The following is a 16,274-nucleotide window of genomic DNA, read 5'->3' as shown; positions in this document are numbered from 1 at the left end:
GATTTCTAAGCCAAAGCCACGTAATACGTGTCACTGATGTATTTACCTTCAACTCCATCCTACATTTTAGCCTTTACAGTGCCCTGTGGTAATGAGCTTCATAAACCAAATGCCAGGTCTGCACTCTGAGGTGCACATAATCCCTGACCTGGTAAGATCAGGAAAACGCACGGTTATACCAACAGCCATGTTTCTGGGCAAGGGTGGAAAGGAAGAGAACGGCAGGGAGAGCCTGACCCAGCAGCTGAATTGATACGTTGCTCTTATAAGCCACGTGCGGACACGGGGGGTGCAACTCCTTTGCAGACGCAGGGCACAAGAATAACCTCCAGTACGTTGCCTGACTTTACCAGTGCACCCAAAATGGTTTTTCAAGGATCTCTCGTGCTTGCTGTTCCTCGTCTTCGCTTCATTTGTCATTCCAAAGAATTAAACATTCCTGTAGCTCAGCTGTCTTCCTGGCCCTCCGCAGACATGCTGCCCAGAGTTTACTGAATGTAATCTTCTCTCGCCCACATTCTCTTCTCTTGGAGGTCTGCCAAGTTCAGGCTAAGCGGTAGCACTCATTGCTCCATAGGGCCTATCAGGTGCTTGGGCAAACAAAGGATCACGGCAAACAGACGCCCCAATAGCATATCTCAGGCTAGAAATACTTACCAGTTCCTGTTTGGGATTCCTTTCTCTCCTGCTCTTTTCAGACTGAATGCTTTTGGAGACGGTTTGCATTGTATTTCTCTCTCTCAGCTGGTACAGAAGGGGAAAGTTCTGTTTCTCAGTTACGCTCAGAGAAGCTCTGCAATATAAATTAGCAGCTATCCAAATCCTAATTTCTCTTTAGTTCATCTTATGCTGAATTGATAAAGGGCACATATTACTAACTTGGACAGAACTGTTTTCGAGGTTCAAATGTGGTCTTCCTTTCATGATTTATGTTTGCACTGTTTCATCTCTGTTGCTGTTACAGCCTAATCCCTGGCTACTTATTAAAAAGGAAAGAAACCCGCCACCTGTTATGAAGGAAAGCATGTAGAATTATCCAACCAAGTTTGCCAAGAAAGAATCAAACTGCATTGCAACCCACAGGGCCTGGCTGGTTTTGTAATAACACTTCGGAGGATGTGGGATTTGTTTACATAAGGAAAATTACACTTCACTGCTGACAGTAGGTGTCATCAGCAGGTGCTCAACAGGATCTCTGACTTGAAAGCAAAGGCAGAAGCAACTTTCTGAGCTACTTCAGCCTACTTTGAACAGATTTTGACCTCAATTTCTGAAACAGCACAGTTTGTCAGTTTATGCTAGTGACCACATGAATTTCTCTACTGATCCATCTTCATCTGTTATCGCTATGAGCACTCGATTATCAAAGATAATTGATATTGACCAATTGATAATCAAACAAGTTGATTATCAAACTACAGCGAGCTCTAACCTAACCAGATCTTTGTTGAACACCAAACCTGTTACAGATCTAAGTCTCCCATTCTTGATGAAGTGGTGCAAAACTCACTGGTAGCATTATTCAAATCCACTACAATAAAGCACTTCTCCTCCTGTGGGGAGGGGAAAAAAGAATGCTGATAAAGTATTCCCAGTGTGAAGATCAGCTCTGCAGTGTTGTCCCACTTCAACATATTTCACCTACACTCATTACACTTTTTTTTCCCCCCCTCTCAACTATCATTTCTGTGCATTAAGCTAAATGTGATGAATTTACATTGCTAAAGGTTAAACCAAAAGGTGACTGGTAGATGGGTCACTCCCATTACTCAGTAGCAGAAAAAAGGTGTTTTGCATATTTCCAGTGCCTCCGCAATAAATACATCCCCACATGCTGATACAACGGTACAAGCGGCCTATAGAAGATGGCTAGAACTAGAAGGGACCATAATCAGAAGATCCTGTACAAAGATAAAATAAGCAAAGACTGCAAGTGCCTCAGTACCAGAAGAGTCAAGGCAAATCCAGAAACAAACAAAATTCCCTGTGCAGTAACTCAGAGAACCAGAACCTGGTCTTAAAGGAGATTGACAGTATCGTTTTCACCAAATGTCACACTGGGTGGCCTGAGGACTGAATTTAGCTATGGCTCTTACGGTCCTCAGATAAAAACATACATATCACTGATAATCACCCCTAGGACTTGTTTAGGAATGCAGGATGAACCTTTCAAGCCCAATAAGAATCCCGACACTGCCGCTATTAGAGCTACCTAGTATTTCCTGCTGTTGTGTGGGAAGGGAAGGCTCCATCTGTAATCCTGGCTTTGGTATTGCAGGTGTAAACTTGCCGTTTTTCATCATGCTTGTTTGCTGCCCTTTCCATTTCTGTTCTCAGTTCATTTCAGGACACATTCCAGTGGGGAAAAAAAAATACAAATGTGGGGCCAAGTTCCCTTCCTTATGCTTGGTACTTATATTGTATTGTAGCATTTTCAGAAGCATCTGAAATCTTTAAAAAAAAAACCAAACCTGGCCTGAAGCCACTATGTATGGCTGAGCTAGCACATCCTAGGCCAGCTACCTGGCTTACAAGTCTTAGTCATTCCCAAGGTACAATGGAGAGCATGTTTTCAGGTCTTCTATATGCTGCTAGTTCACCAGCCCTTAATCTGCTCCAGTTGCCGTCCTTGACAAAAATCACTTATCTACCAGAAGGCTGAAAAAAGTTATTTTCAAAGCCATAATGACCACAAAGGTCAATTCACAGCCTGTCAGTTTAGTGTTTTGATTTCCTCTCAACCTATGACAGCCATTCCCAGCTCAATGTACTTTTTGCAAGTACTTGTCGCTTCATTACTGAAGAAACATTGACACATAGCATGAAAAAGAGTCAACTATGAGATAGAAGACAGTGGGAGATAAAGAAATAAAGGCACTTTAAAGGGAGTCCGCTGATTATTTTCAGTAGCCCTGTCAAAACACAGCTGCAATAGAAAAGATGTCAAAAAGTAAAAACTACTGTAGTCAGTCAGAATACTGGGAACACAAGAGAATCAGCTGCAGAAAAAGGTTTCAGCAAAATATGCTGAGGGATATTTGAGCTTCTCCCAAGCAGCCCTTTACGTTGGACCACCCTGGTACATATAGAAGAACAAGGGGCCTGAATGTTTCATTACATGCAGCATGAGACAACAGCACTGTCTGTTGGCACCGACTTCTTGTCGTTTTGCTTGTGTACTTTATAGACAGCTAAGCTACTTCTGTGTCAGAAACACTGGTTGATAGATACTCTGCAAAATATTCAGAACACCAAGTTGCTTTAGTAAGGAGGAAGAAATGCAACACAGCTGATGCTAAGCTCAGTCCCTGTGCACAAATACTGCATTTTCAGCTTTTAGGTGACTGCGCAGGCAGGCATTGCTTGCTACTTTATTCTAGCAATCATGCCTTGAAACAACTCCTAGTCCTACTGCTGGAAAGTATGCCACCTAGCTTTACCTCTCTTTTGCAACTCTGTGATACGAAGTGATGATCATGGAACATTAAACAAAACTTAGAGGGCTTTTGTTTGTTTAACGCATACTTTGCGCCAAAAGGAAGGAGAAAGTTGTAGAGCATGAGTCTGCTGAACTAGCTGAGATGTGACCTAGGAGCTGAGTCACAAGACAAAGTGGCATAGAGAAAGCTTATCTCTGTCTTTTTTCTTGCATCACATGCTTCAGAACAAGTCAGCTGTAAAACTGGGAGTTTCATGCCTGTAAAGAGCTTTAGTTTTGTGTGAAGGTATAAGGCATTTTAAGAGTATGAGCAGAAATATTCCTAAGTGCAAAGCAGAACTGCAATTACCACACAAAAGCAACTGAAAAACAGACAGTGCCAGCCCTGCAGGCCTCAGGATAGTGTTTAAAAGGAAGGAATACCCTCCACTCACTTGTTTTTATTGCATTGACAAACAGAAGGCAAAAATATCCAAAACCAGGTTCAGCAGACTACTGTAATTCAAGTTCATGCATCAAAACAGGTTTCATGCAGGATATAAATACAAACATTGTCTAAAGATGTATAGTACTTCATTATTTAGACCACTTCAAACTACCCAACCTGTAGAAGTCCAGTTTCATTGTTATGTAATTAGTTGGTGAGGGGAATATTGACTGTAATATGTTTCAACCTGTATATACTTACAAATAAGTAAGAACTCCACCACTGAAATTCATTACTATCCTTGGCTATAAAGATTTATCATATACTTCCCCTCACAAAACCAAAAACTTTCTAATAGCCTGGTTTCTAGGTTATGAGAACAGGCTGTTTATCAGGCTGTTTCCCCTTAATCCTCCAACAGCTCTCAGCAGCCAAACACTATCAGTTACCAATTTTATCACGATTGTGTTTTCATTGAGAGCACCACGCTTTTGTAACTTACGTTGTTGGCTTCTTAAAGATTCTCATATGTATTTATATTGTTGCTTAAGCCAGACATTAAACTCATACATTAACACTTCAGCCAATTATTTTTCCGTACACGAATGGACCCAGTCGCTTTCTCAAGGAGTAACGCTGAAGTCACTCACCTAGACTAAACATACCTGCTAAGCCTCCTCGGGGAGATGCAGCTTGTACCAATAAAGCAGGGCTGTGCTTTCGCTGGAATAGTTTACATCAGTTCCCACACACTGTATTATCTCAAGGGTGAAAGCTATGCTTCTCAGGCTGTTGCCAGCATAGAAGAGCTGTGCACACACATGCTTCTAAGCTGTGCTATGATAAAGGTACGGCCTCTGGAGAAAGTTTAGTGTTCAAGCTGCCCATTGTTCATTTCTGCCCAAATCCCGAGATTTTTTTTTCAAGCAATTTCTTTCCCATGGTACTATCAATCATCTAAGAACTACATGACACTTCTCAGAGCCCCAAAAATATCATTACAGACCAAAGCAAGGCGTCCCTGCTTCCCACTAAAAAAAAGCACTGTCAAAGGAAGCGCATTCTAGAAAGTTTGTCCTATCAGACAGTGAATTTCCTTTCTCTGATTAGTCTCAAGGCCTGATACGCTCCAGAGATACCACCAGCTTTGGATTAAGAATGCTCCCTTTCCATTCACAACAATCACTTTTGGTTTATTGAGTCCTGGACAGGTCATCAAGCAGAGAAGTCAAGGGCTAAGATTTAGACTAGTCTATATCAGACATTTTCACAGCACTACTAACACCCACAGTAAAAAGAAGAGGGCAATGTAGGCAAAGCATCTGCAGACATCTTTATTTAAATTACCTTAGTCCCCCAGAAAAAGGCCCAAATTACACATGATCTTGTCTCACTTCAAGTTACTTATGCATTTTTTCATAATTTATAAAAAATGCCAGATTTCCATGGCCACTTGGATAAACTCTAAAGCATGGTGCGGCCTCATAACTGCAAGTCTTGTCTCCAACCGTCACACAGCACAGAGACAAATATTAATGTTATTCTCTATATATTTAATTTTGCCCTTTTTCACTATGGAAAACCCCATTTGACTGCCTGACAGCACTTACAGTAATATTCACATGAATTCTACACAGACAAACAACAGTAGTTTCAAAGAACAGCAACCCTTAGGTATCAGGTACATTACACATCAGGCATTTCAGATGCTGGACCACTAAAAACAAACCAAAACAACAAACCAACCAAACCCAGAACCACAAAAAATCTGGGTTAAATGAAACTGACCCCAGAACAGTAAACCACTTGCTCTGAAAATCTGCTAAGGCTACTATTGCATTAATCCATCAAGTATGTGCAACTGTAACTTTGTTCTTCCCAACATGGATGAGTTTATTTTGTATCTTATGAGAAAAAGCCATTGTGGTGAAACAGTGGATGTTCCAGCACCTGCAATACCCTAAACCAGAGTGAAGGTCCACATTTCCACCTGGGAAAGAGAGGGATTCTTTGTATAGTTCTTTACACCTCTCTTCACAACTGCTTTTGAAGCCTACTGCTAATAAAAAAGGGGCTAGTACAGAGAAAGACAATTTAGTCCAATAACTTAGATGTAGTAGCGTCAAGGATTTCATCTTCGTTTTGTGCCCCCAAAGCCTGCAAAGAAGAAGAAAAAAGGCTCAGCTCCATTACGTACTTTCCACTGGGCCCTCTCCAGTTCTAAAAAGTCTAGAACTTGCGAGATGAGTTGAATATAAAATACGTCAAGCAACAGCTGTGGACTGACTGGCCTGAAGAATGTTCTTTATAGTTTTTTTTTTTTTTTTTTTTTACACAAATCACATTTGTGCATTTTCTAGAAAAGGGCATGTGTAGCACACAATGAAGGGGAAAGTCTCAAAATAATGAACCTTGCCAATAAAGAAAAACCCACTACTCGTTGGTACCACGCTCCCTGTAGGCCTGTGAAGGAGTTTCAAGCCCAGCAATGGTGCTCTGTTTCCGTAAGAAATAGAGATATGGTTACATGCTCATCTGTACCCAATTCCTGGCCAAAATAAAGGCAGGAATACTTGCTGAACCTCAACTAATATTCCATGCATTTTGGACAGGTCCAAGTCTCTTGAGTTTCAGCAGATTAAAAGGTCTCGTGCCTTACCAGAAGCAGTTCTTGTTCCTGTACTGCTACCTTGTGTAGAATTGCTCGACTGCCCATACGTTGGAGGTGCAGCTGGGGGATCTGTCCACATACTGAAATGCGATCGTGACTGTGCTCTGCTGAGGGAAACAGGGTAGGAAGACTTCATTAGTAACCTTATCAGTAATTATGGTATTACCACTTCAAACAACAAGGGGAATGCATTTGAGGGAGAACTGTAAGCAGGCATTTTTTTCAAACACAGAAGCTTCTCTATTTAAAAGAATTAACAGCAAGGATGATCTTAATATTTAAGTGCAGCTATTTGACAAATACAGGAAACTGCTTGGTCTCCGAGAAGTCCCTGCAGGTCATATTTTCTCTAGTGAAGACTACGACAGCAACAATTTCCACCCTTAAATAGCTTAAGAGTGATGCATTTTTAAAGTTTAAAAGTGTTTGGCAACGATCAGATGACCAGTAGATATTTACTCCAGCACTGAAACGGCTTTATTTGTATTATGTCTTTCCAAAAATGCAACTTATGACCTATAAGTCCTTTGAAAAAAATCACAACTCTTGGATTTCCATACATGGGACATTAGGAGACTGCAGATTAAAGGCTGTTTAGTGTGATACTCAGTGCAGTCAAACAAGAGCAACTGCCATCCACACTAAATTTAAGAGAGATGACACTAACACAAGACAAGCATAAAACCATATTTTAATCTGTATTTTAAGGCAGTCTGTAGAGAGATTGTTTAAATGCTCGTTTTAAATTTGCCGGCCACCAAGCCAGGTCTGAGTATGTACTTAGAGCAGAATGAAAAACCTTAGTCTTCCCAGTTCTTCTCCCTGAAAAGGACATTCAGAATATCTTCGCTGCTAGAGTTACAGATTGCACTTCTAAGTTGTTCTAGAAGGAGGGTTCTAGAGCTTGAATGAGACAAGTCTGAAAATTTACAAATATAAACGTAGTATATGGTATACCCCCTGAACTCTTGAATACTTAAAATCTGACAGTATGCATATTTTACCTGTGACTGCCAGCCAAGTAGCCTAGCAAGCCTCCTGCTCCTAATCCAGTCCAAAATCCTGGTCCTGAATTGTTTTCATGACTGGACCAAGTCCCAGATCTCTCACCTCCTTGAACCAAATGGAAAAAGGAAAACACATCAGTTAATGGCACCTAATTCTCCGGCCAGCTGTTGCAACAAAATTCTCCCATTAAACATAATGAAAAATTAGACACTGTGTTCCTCTTGATTTCAGTAGATTCTTGATTAAGTTTATCTTGAAAGGCCTCACAGTTTGAAAAGCAGGAAGAAACACAGAAACAAATAGTAAGAACAGTAGAGTTTTACATTAGCAATTAGCTTCCAGCCCATCTCATAGTCTTGATGTTTCCAAAACAGTGCAGAGTCCCTGCCTGCGGATTTTATAAGCAGACAGTTTCGATTAAAAATAACAGAGGAACTGAAGAAAAATTGATCTGCTCAAGGTCACACAGCGGGCAGACTAAGGCATAAAGTATCATAAAACTTAACAGTGACCCAATCACTAACACGCACTGCATCTGACCTCACTGAAAACATCTGCTCGTTTTGAGTAAGAGTGGCTCAGTTTAGCCGCTAACATTCCTCCATATTGTTTCTGGTAATTCTAGTCTTGTACTTGGTATCAGAAGACATGATAAAAACTTTGCAGTGTGATTGCAGTTATTATGCATGAGTCAATAAGCCTGACAAATACCTTGATAAAAATGAAAGCAAATAAAGTGCACTGGGGGGAGGAGAGTCACAGGTTTTATATTTGAACTAAATAACATGGGGTTCTGTCTCTGAACCAGATGTCTTTCATTCATAATTAAGAGAAGGTGCAAAAACAAGGTAGAATAACTTCCTGGTCTAGAGAAAATCGGGGATGCAAAAATAAGCTCAACCACAGGTTTAACGCATAAGGAAGCATAAAAAGGCAAGAACTGAAAGCAATGTTAGAGTCTCTCTGAAATATGGCATGGGAGAAAAATCTCAACTTGAATCACCAGTTTAAGTCAGACTTCTACGTGTAATTTGATGATGAATTTCATTTTCAATGATTTGGGAGAAAGAAGCTCTCGTTGGGATGATATACCTGTTAAACTACGCTGATACGGGATCCAAAATAATGCTTAATTTACGGTAAAGAACAACATTAATCAGGGAGATGAACAAACTCATTTGTCCAAAAGCACCACGGCTGAACACCAACTCAGAAAGCAATCGTCGTTGAAAAATCCAAGTAAACATTCAAGATGATGTCAAACCACTAACAGAGGAAAAGTCTAATTTAATTAAGATAGGCCAGCTAAACGAGTTTCACAGGACACATTCTGCATGCTAGGGGAATTTGAAATGAGGCAAATTAAATATTAACAGCAATAAGTGAACTACACTGCTTTTCATTACCATCCAGATTTTCAAAGACAAATACATTCTTAATATGCAAAGCCATATGCACTCAGAGACACGCTTTCCTCTGCTGTCAAAACTGAAGGCAGATACTAATTAATCCCTACGTGCTTTTTAAGTTTTTCAGAATCAACGAATAAATTTTCAAAGTCCTAGTCCTGCTAGATTTCAGATTCCTGTTCAGTAAAAGCACATTTGTGCAAGTAAACGACAAGGAACCGGACAGAAGTAATAAAGCAGCCCTTTATTCTGTTTCGACTGTGCCCAGTGGAACAGAACCCTGAAACTGCCACAGTAATACCAGAGGCAAGTGGCATGCACACACAAGGTCACTAGTGCACACAGAGCATGAAAAAACTGCCCAAAGTCTGAAATAACCACACCAAAATCAATTTGCATAGCCACTAACTAGTAATAGTGAAGCACAACCCTTCTAATCTTCTGCAGCAGGTACATGCGAAGCATTTCTGCTGCAAATGCCCTGCACAAGGGTATCTGAAAGAGCTATATTGGCAGCCCCTGTTGGCCAAGTGGTTTGAGCAAGCCTGGAAGAAACCAATGTTTGTTTTAACATTACTAAAGCATAAACTTTTGACCAAGTACACTCAATCCTTGCTATTTAATACTTGATTGGACCCCTCCTCTGTCTCACCAGAGAGACAGAGGGTTAAATGAGTGGGTCAAACACCAGATCAGTAACGTTTCCTTGCCTTACATACTATGACTATCTATTTCAATCCATTATGTGACAGAAGAGTCATCTGTTTTCACGCTTGTTTTGATGTTGCCCAGGATACGGTTGGCTTTCTGGGCTACAAGCACACACTGCCCAAAAGACTCTTCTGTAGATTTTCAGAGAGCTTCTTTGGCATTACTTTGTTTCTGCCTTTACGATCTCATCTCATCTGGAAGAGAGAATGGTAATTACTCTTCCCCTGCTACAATCCTATGAAAAGAATGTTTGGAGAGCACTGCAAGTTGAATTTTCCCAGATTCAAAGAGCAGTTTGCTTCAGTCTGCCTTGAAAGCCAGTGAGAAACCAAGCTTATTTTCATTTTTGAACAAATAGCAGTTGAGTGTTGGCTGGAGGTTTGCAGCCAGTTAAACATAATACACTAACAATGTATTGGTTTCAAGCCTGTCCCACATGCACCTATTGCATATAACACAGTACAATCCTGCTTGCTTGCTAGCATTATAATGGCTTGGAGCCCTACCTGTGAAGCTGGGCTTAAAACCAGGAGGAGGAGGTGCCTGATGATTCTGCCAGGAAGGACGAGCGAATCCATCGCCATCACCAGACGTCTGCTGAGGCTGCTGGTTACTGAGGAAGAGCTTGTATACTCCAAAAGCAAGAACCAGAATAACAATTATAACAATTGCTCCGGCACCAGAATCAGAAGAATCCTTCCTTGACTGATAAAAGCCAGAACCGAAGCTTTCAGAGTTCTTCACTTTCCTTTCACCTTCCTCAGTCAGCTCTAACCTGAACAGCAAACTACAGGATCCTCTTAAGATGTAAGGATCATCTGGATAATCATAGCCTTCACAGCTCACTTCAATTTGTCCAAAGCGATAGGTGTTCTCCAAGTCTGCTTTGCACTGCCACTGGAAAAATAAACACAATATAAAATAGCAGCTACTTCTCCAGAGACGAGAATACCTGTCTGTTTTCCCAAACATGCTCAGAAATGCAACTATCATTGCCAAGAAATCATTTAAAAGGCCAGGGTGTAAGGAATTTCTAAGTTCTCCCATTCTAAGGGCTAGAACTTTGAAATTAATTTAGAATGATTTAAAAAAAACTTAAAAGTTAATATTATCTCATCATTCAGAGCAAAGAAGAGTTACAACTCTATGAGATTTTCTGAACAGGTTTTTCAAGTATGCCTTATTTAGGTGTAACATTTCTGAAAATAATCTGTATTCTGCATGACGAGGTGCACCATTAATAAACACCTGTCGATGCAGACTGAAGAGCAGATACAAACATGGAAGACCATGGGAGTCTGAAAAGCAATGCACACGGTTATATTTGTGTTCAGACAGATATGAAAAGCAATTGGGACAGACATGATAAGGAATTCATATGTGATATTTAATAATCAGATTGTCATTCTGTAGGTGAACATATACAGATTTGTCAGTCTCACAATTCTTTGAAGTATCTGAACTTAGGTGTCAACTCTAACTGTAACTGACATACTTTAAAAGAAGTAATTTCCAAATTAATAATTCAGGATAGCAGTACCCACTGCCAATTCAAGTTTGGCTGTACTTTTACAATACCGTATCAATTTTAACAATAAACTTCAGCTTTGTTTCCTGTTTATTCTATTGCCAGAAGCATAGGTAACAGATTAAGAAAAGCTCTGTCTTGAAATACCTGACAAAAATATTAACGTGTAAGAGGAATTCCTAGAAACCTGAACTAAAAGTTTTAAAAGGTAAAGCTGAAGTGCTGAAATACCTATGGTAATTTCTATTCCAAGTATGATTAATCATAGAATGGCTCGGGTTGGAAGGGACCTTAACGGTCATGCAGTTCCAAACCCCCTACCATGGACAGGGATGCCACCCACTAGATCAGGTTGCCAACAGCCCCATCCAGCCTGGCCTTGAACACCTCCTGGGATGGGGCATCCACAGCTTCTCTGGGCAACCTGTTCCAGTGCCTCACCACCCTCTGAATAAAGAATTACTCCTTCCTCTTTCTGAAGCTACCGAGTCAACACGAGAACTATTTCATTAAAGCTTAACGCCAACTTCAAACACTTACCTGCACGTCGTACCCATCCCAGCCTTTGTTGTAACACTGCACAACCTCAGGGACGCGGGAGCACCCGGCGCTGCCTCCCGTGCACTGCAACTGCGGGACGGCTGCCGTGCGCCGGGACGTGGTGTACTGACCCCTGTGCAGAGTGAGCGCCTGCACCTCCCTCAGCAGAACCCTGCCTGCAACGAGAAGCACGGCGATCAGCACGGAGCGCAGGCCCACCGTAGCCACGGGGCAACCGAAAACCCGCCCCCTTCCCCAGAAGGGCCTCCCCGGGCGCAGGAGCGGCTCCGCAGGCCTCACCCGGCTGGGTCCAGCCCCGCGCGGGGCCGCCGGCAGCGCTGAGGAGGAGCAGGAGGAGCGCGGCCCCAGCACCACCGGCCGCCATGGCGGCTCCTCGCTAACTGAGCTCTTCCGGGTCCGCGCGGCGCTGCTCATTGGCCGCCCGGCCGGAAGGAGCGGGGACCAGCCGGGGAGCACGCGCACTGCGCGCTTTCCGCGAAGCCTCGCCCTAGCAACGCGCGGCGCCTTCACTTCCGGGAAAGGGCGGGGCGCGCTCTGCGCATGCGCGCTGCCTCTCCCGGAAGCGGCTGCTGGGGCTCCGCCGGTGCGCTCCGCGGGCCATGGCCGGCATCAAAGGTGCGCGCGGGGGGGGAGGGGGGAGCGTTGCCATGGCAACCGCGGCGCGGGAACCCCGCGTGAGGGGCGGGCGGGCGGGGGGGGGGGGGCCTGGCCCCGCCGCTGCCGCCGCTGCCGCCCCCCCCGCCCCTGACGGGCTCCGGAGGTCCGGTTGTGCCCGTTTGAAGGCTACGGGCGGTGTTTTGTGTCGTTTATCCAGCCGTTTACCTGTTTTCGGTTTGTTTCTTTACAGCGCTGATCAGCCTGTCCTTTGGGGGAGCGGTCGGACTGATGTTCCTGATGCTGGGATGCGCCCTCCCCCAGTACAAGTAACGTAACGCTTGGGTTGTGTTTAACCTCGGGGTTCCCGTGCCGATACCTCCCCAGGCTGGGTCGTATCCACCAGGGAGGCTCTCGGCAAAGTCATCCTTCAGATAACGTAACAAATTTTCCCTTAATGTGTCTGAGGAATCTTGTCTAATTAAGCCACGCGCAACATAGGAAAGCATGGCCAAGTACGACGGCGTAATTTTTGTAATGTTGATTGCACTGACATTAAACAAAAAACGCATCAAAGGTTTTGGTGCTCCATGGCTCCTGAATATCAGCTGAGAGCAATACTCTGATGCTGTATGCACTGAAAGCTCACAGACAAAACGAGGTGAGGACTACACAAAGATAGCTCTGCAATTCTTGAGTAAAGCTGACAGGTTAAGTTTAAGAGTTAAGATCATTTTCTGCTGGATTTAGGCTTGCTTAGCGAAGCCTTGCTTTACAAACATCCTCGTAATGAGGTCTCTGCTGAAGCAGCTCACAAACGTGGTGTGTTGGATTAATGTCATCTTGTTCCAAAGTAAAGGGTTTGCTTTGCCTGGGCTTTTGCCTTGTCTTTTCCAAATGTCCATATTAGATGCAGAAAGTACCTTATATTGATTTTCAGGAAGAGCAGGAAGTAAATTAACTTTTCTTCTCCTTTCTTTTTCAGCCAGTACTGGCCACTGTTTGTTCTGTTTTTTTACATCCTTTCTCCTATACCGTACTGCATAGCAAGAAGATTAGTAGATGACACAGATGCTACAAGTAACGCCTGCAAGGAGCTAGCCATATTTCTTACAACAGGCATTGTTGTCTCAGCATTTGGGCTACCTATAGTGTTTGCCAGAGCAGAACTGGTCAGTACTATTTCAATCTCTGAAAATACTCTTTGCTAGAAAACTTGTTGTTGTTTAAACTGAAGGTAGAGCTCTTGTGTACTAAGTGACTTTTATGAATACATACTTAAAATGCTTGCAGTGGAAGCAGAACGGGAATTCTTTCAGGGGAAAAAAAAACAACGATGGAAGCATGACAAAAAGTCATGTTTTCCAATTGCTTTACATGGTCATGGAATAAACCCTAACATCCTAGGATCCTATGTGTGATACAGAAAAAATGAGATAGAATATAGCATGAAAACTTAACAGGCAAGTAATCAAATGTACAAGTTTACAGCATACCTTGAAGGTAATTTGTAGAATAGTTGGGTTAAAGAAGTATGAATAAACACTGAATTTTTGCACTCGCTGTGAAGGACATGTGATCTTGTTGGTTTTTTTTTTAATCTTCTGAGTAATCATTGTATCCTTCCTGGTGTAGGACTTCCCACTAACATCCTGTAAAAGATGACCTTGTTTGCGTGAATTTCAATTTCAAAGAATACCAAATCAAAAAAAAAAAAAGGGTGTACTTTCATAACATCTCTTTAGGGAAGAACGTTTGAGATGGTCAGTTTGAATGCCTCACGGCCTTTGACTAATGCACTTAGTCTCCTTGGAAAACATTCACCTCTGTTTTTTGTTGTTGTTGTAACTTGGTTATCTGCTGACATTTTAAAGGCCTCCATCCTTGGCTGTCTGTTTAAAAACTATGGCTGGCAAGTGTAGCTGGACTGCACGTATGTTTGATGCTGTTGCGTAGCCTTACTGTACTATTATTGGATGTTAAGTAAAACATCCGTGCCTGCTAGCCAGCACTTAGAACTTAGACTAGAAAAACTTCAGTACTGCATGGCTGACTATTATTAGGCAAAGCCTTTTTGGGTAAGCCTAACCAGCCTTCCCAGCATAACAAATAATGAGATACTGTCTTCTTTTATCGTGTATCTGTTGCTGAACTTTGTCTATAACATGACATTGAGAGATTACTTTTCGTCTTGTTCAGTTCAGGATGTATCTAACTAAATTCCCCTTGTTTGCAGATTTACTGGGGTGCGTGTGCACTTGTTCTTACGGGGAATACAGTCATCTTTGCTACGATCCTAGGATTTTTCTTGGTCTTTGGCAGCAATGACGACTTCAGCTGGCAGCAGTGGTGAAAGGAAGATAAAGAACTATCACAGACATCTTGTCGTTCAGTGGCCATGCATACAAATGAGAGAATGGGCAATAAGAGAAGTAGTGTAGCAAGCCTCTCGAGTATTCTAGATACTCCTTTTTTTCTCCTTGTTCATTCTGAGTGTACTACTGTTTTCCTGATGGGTTTCTAGGTTTTTATGAAGTGAAGAGATGGTTGATTTCATTTTTACCTTTGGTATATTTTTAGGTGCTCTGTTTGTTTAAAATTTTCATTCTTGTTCTGCTCAGTGTGTATGTAAAGCTTTAAAGCTGGAACAAGAATGTTAAAAACAAGGTTTCAAAGAAAATTTCAAGTCTTTTTGTTGTTTAGCATTAATACAGTGCTTCAAAATAACTTTTTTAAAATGGTGATTATATACAAGCTGAACTGACATAAGCAATTTTACACCACCATTGTCAATTACCAGTTATAAAGATTGTAGTTATATTTTACCAGAGGCAAGGGTGGGGGAGTACCAATAGCAGATTTTTCTTCTGCCCATACCTAAAACTGGGTGATGAATGTTGATAGCCTTCAGTTAAGGAAAAGGCTGAGAAGCAGGTAGAGTTATTTGGGAAAAATCCTGAATTTAAGCACTGTTAGCACTTTACCTGCTTCTTTATCAATTTTTGTGTGGATGTGACATTCAAATTCTCTGTAAACGTGTTGATGCTATGACATACAAAACCAAATTGCGTTGTAGGGGAAGGGAAAAACGACGTTTAAATTCCGTTTTTAAAATCTTTTTTTGAACTGTATTTATAAGTATTGTATGGTTTTGAGCTTTTATGTCAACTTTTTACCACAAAGAGGGTAAAATGTTCACTTACGGAACTACTGGTCTGAGTTAATTTGAAGCATGTACGAAACTTTTTCCTCATTCCCCTTTTTAATTTATTTTATACGTAAATAGAATAAAGCTTTTCAAATGTAGATTAAAACTATGTTAAACTTGCCTAAGAATGATCTTGCCTAAGAATGATTCCCTCCACCCTTTTTTTTCCTTTGCACAATGCAGTTGAGCTATGACTTTTTTGGAAGTCACTGGCTGAACTGATTTCACTGACTGTTTTTAAGTTCTTATGCACTATGGGTTAATAAGATTTAATGTGTTGTCTGTAACTGTAGACTTGTGTTCTGTAAGTTTACACATGTAGCTTCAAATATTTCAGTCATTTCTGCATACCTCTCAATTGTCTGTATTTTTCATTTAAAGAAATCTGTCATTAGACATTCCATTGTGAGATAGCTGATGAGGGCCAGTTAAGCAGGTTTGGCTGTACCACATACAGTGATAAACCTCTAAACTACATTTTTATTCACTTCTTTAAAAGAGGTGTTTAATTTAAAAAATGTACTGTGCATAATTAAAAGGTGGTGATTGCTAAGATCTTACTTAACAGTGGAGTGGTATGAAAAGGCACAATATCAGGCCTTAGCTGTAATGTTTGTGCACAGATGTAAATGAAACACAAAGCTTGAATATTTGAAGTCAGACAGTAATAGTAGCTACTTACGTGATGTGCTTATGGAACTTATACCAGCAGGTAGGG

At 41.6% G+C, this 16,274-nt stretch overlaps 2 protein-coding genes across 3 annotated transcripts; one reads left to right on the top strand and one right to left on the bottom strand.

The window, feature by feature from the left end:
• Positions 1 to 5,174: 5,174 nt before the first annotated feature.
• SARAF (store-operated calcium entry associated regulatory factor) lies at positions 5,175 to 12,179 on the bottom strand. Of its 2 annotated transcripts, none has more exons than XM_035545193.2 (6): positions 12,034 to 12,179; positions 11,734 to 11,909; positions 10,172 to 10,562; positions 7,542 to 7,650; positions 6,526 to 6,644; positions 5,175 to 6,023 (listed from the first exon to the last, which is right to left on the bottom strand). In XM_035545193.2, the coding sequence occupies exons 1-6, from the start codon at positions 12,116 to 12,118 to the stop codon at positions 5,998 to 6,000; spliced, it is 906 nt and encodes a 301-aa protein (XP_035401086.1). In that variant the 5' UTR covers positions 12,119 to 12,179; the 3' UTR covers positions 5,175 to 5,997. The 2 variants fall into 2 exon arrangements, with proteins under 2 accessions (XP_035401086.1, XP_035401096.1); XM_035545203.2 differs by having other exon boundaries at positions 6,526 to 6,641.
• Positions 12,180 to 12,257: 78 nt separating this feature from the next.
• LEPROTL1 (leptin receptor overlapping transcript like 1) lies at positions 12,258 to 15,914 on the top strand. The gene is made up of 4 exons (XM_035545734.2): positions 12,258 to 12,369; positions 12,602 to 12,677; positions 13,334 to 13,520; positions 14,585 to 15,914. Exons 1-4 carry the CDS (start codon positions 12,354 to 12,356, stop codon positions 14,699 to 14,701), a joined length of 396 nt encoding a protein of 131 aa, XP_035401627.1. The 5' UTR covers positions 12,258 to 12,353; the 3' UTR covers positions 14,702 to 15,914.
• Positions 15,915 to 16,274: the final 360 nt, after the last annotated feature.

This window comes from Cygnus atratus, chromosome 4 (genome assembly GCF_013377495.2).
Source record: "Cygnus atratus isolate AKBS03 ecotype Queensland, Australia chromosome 4, CAtr_DNAZoo_HiC_assembly, whole genome shotgun sequence".
Taxonomy (NCBI): domain Eukaryota; kingdom Metazoa; phylum Chordata; class Aves; order Anseriformes; family Anatidae; genus Cygnus; species Cygnus atratus.
The sequence above is the reverse complement of the archived record's forward strand: the minus strand, read 5'-3'. Positions and strand labels throughout refer to the sequence as shown.

Bases quoted from the DNA above. Each gene is read 5' to 3' on its own strand.
- SARAF (XM_035545193.2), bottom strand. From the start codon at position 12,118: ATGGCGGCCGGTGGTGCTGGGGCCGCGCTCCTCCTGCTCCTCCTCAGC. The intron at 7,651-10,171 runs GTAGGGCTCCAA...ATTTGGTTCAAG, and splicing joins TTTTAAGCCCAGCTTCACAG to GAGGTGAGAGATCTGGGACT. The intron at 6,024-6,525 runs GTAAGGCACGAG...TCTTCTTTGCAG, and splicing joins AGGAACAAGAACTGCTTCTG to GCTTTGGGGGCACAAAACGA.
- LEPROTL1 (XM_035545734.2), top strand. The intron at 12,678-13,333 runs GTAACGTAACGC...TTTCTTTTTCAG, and splicing joins TGCGCCCTCCCCCAGTACAA to CCAGTACTGGCCACTGTTTG. The intron at 13,521-14,584 runs GTCAGTACTATT...CCTTGTTTGCAG, and splicing joins TGTTTGCCAGAGCAGAACTG to ATTTACTGGGGTGCGTGTGC.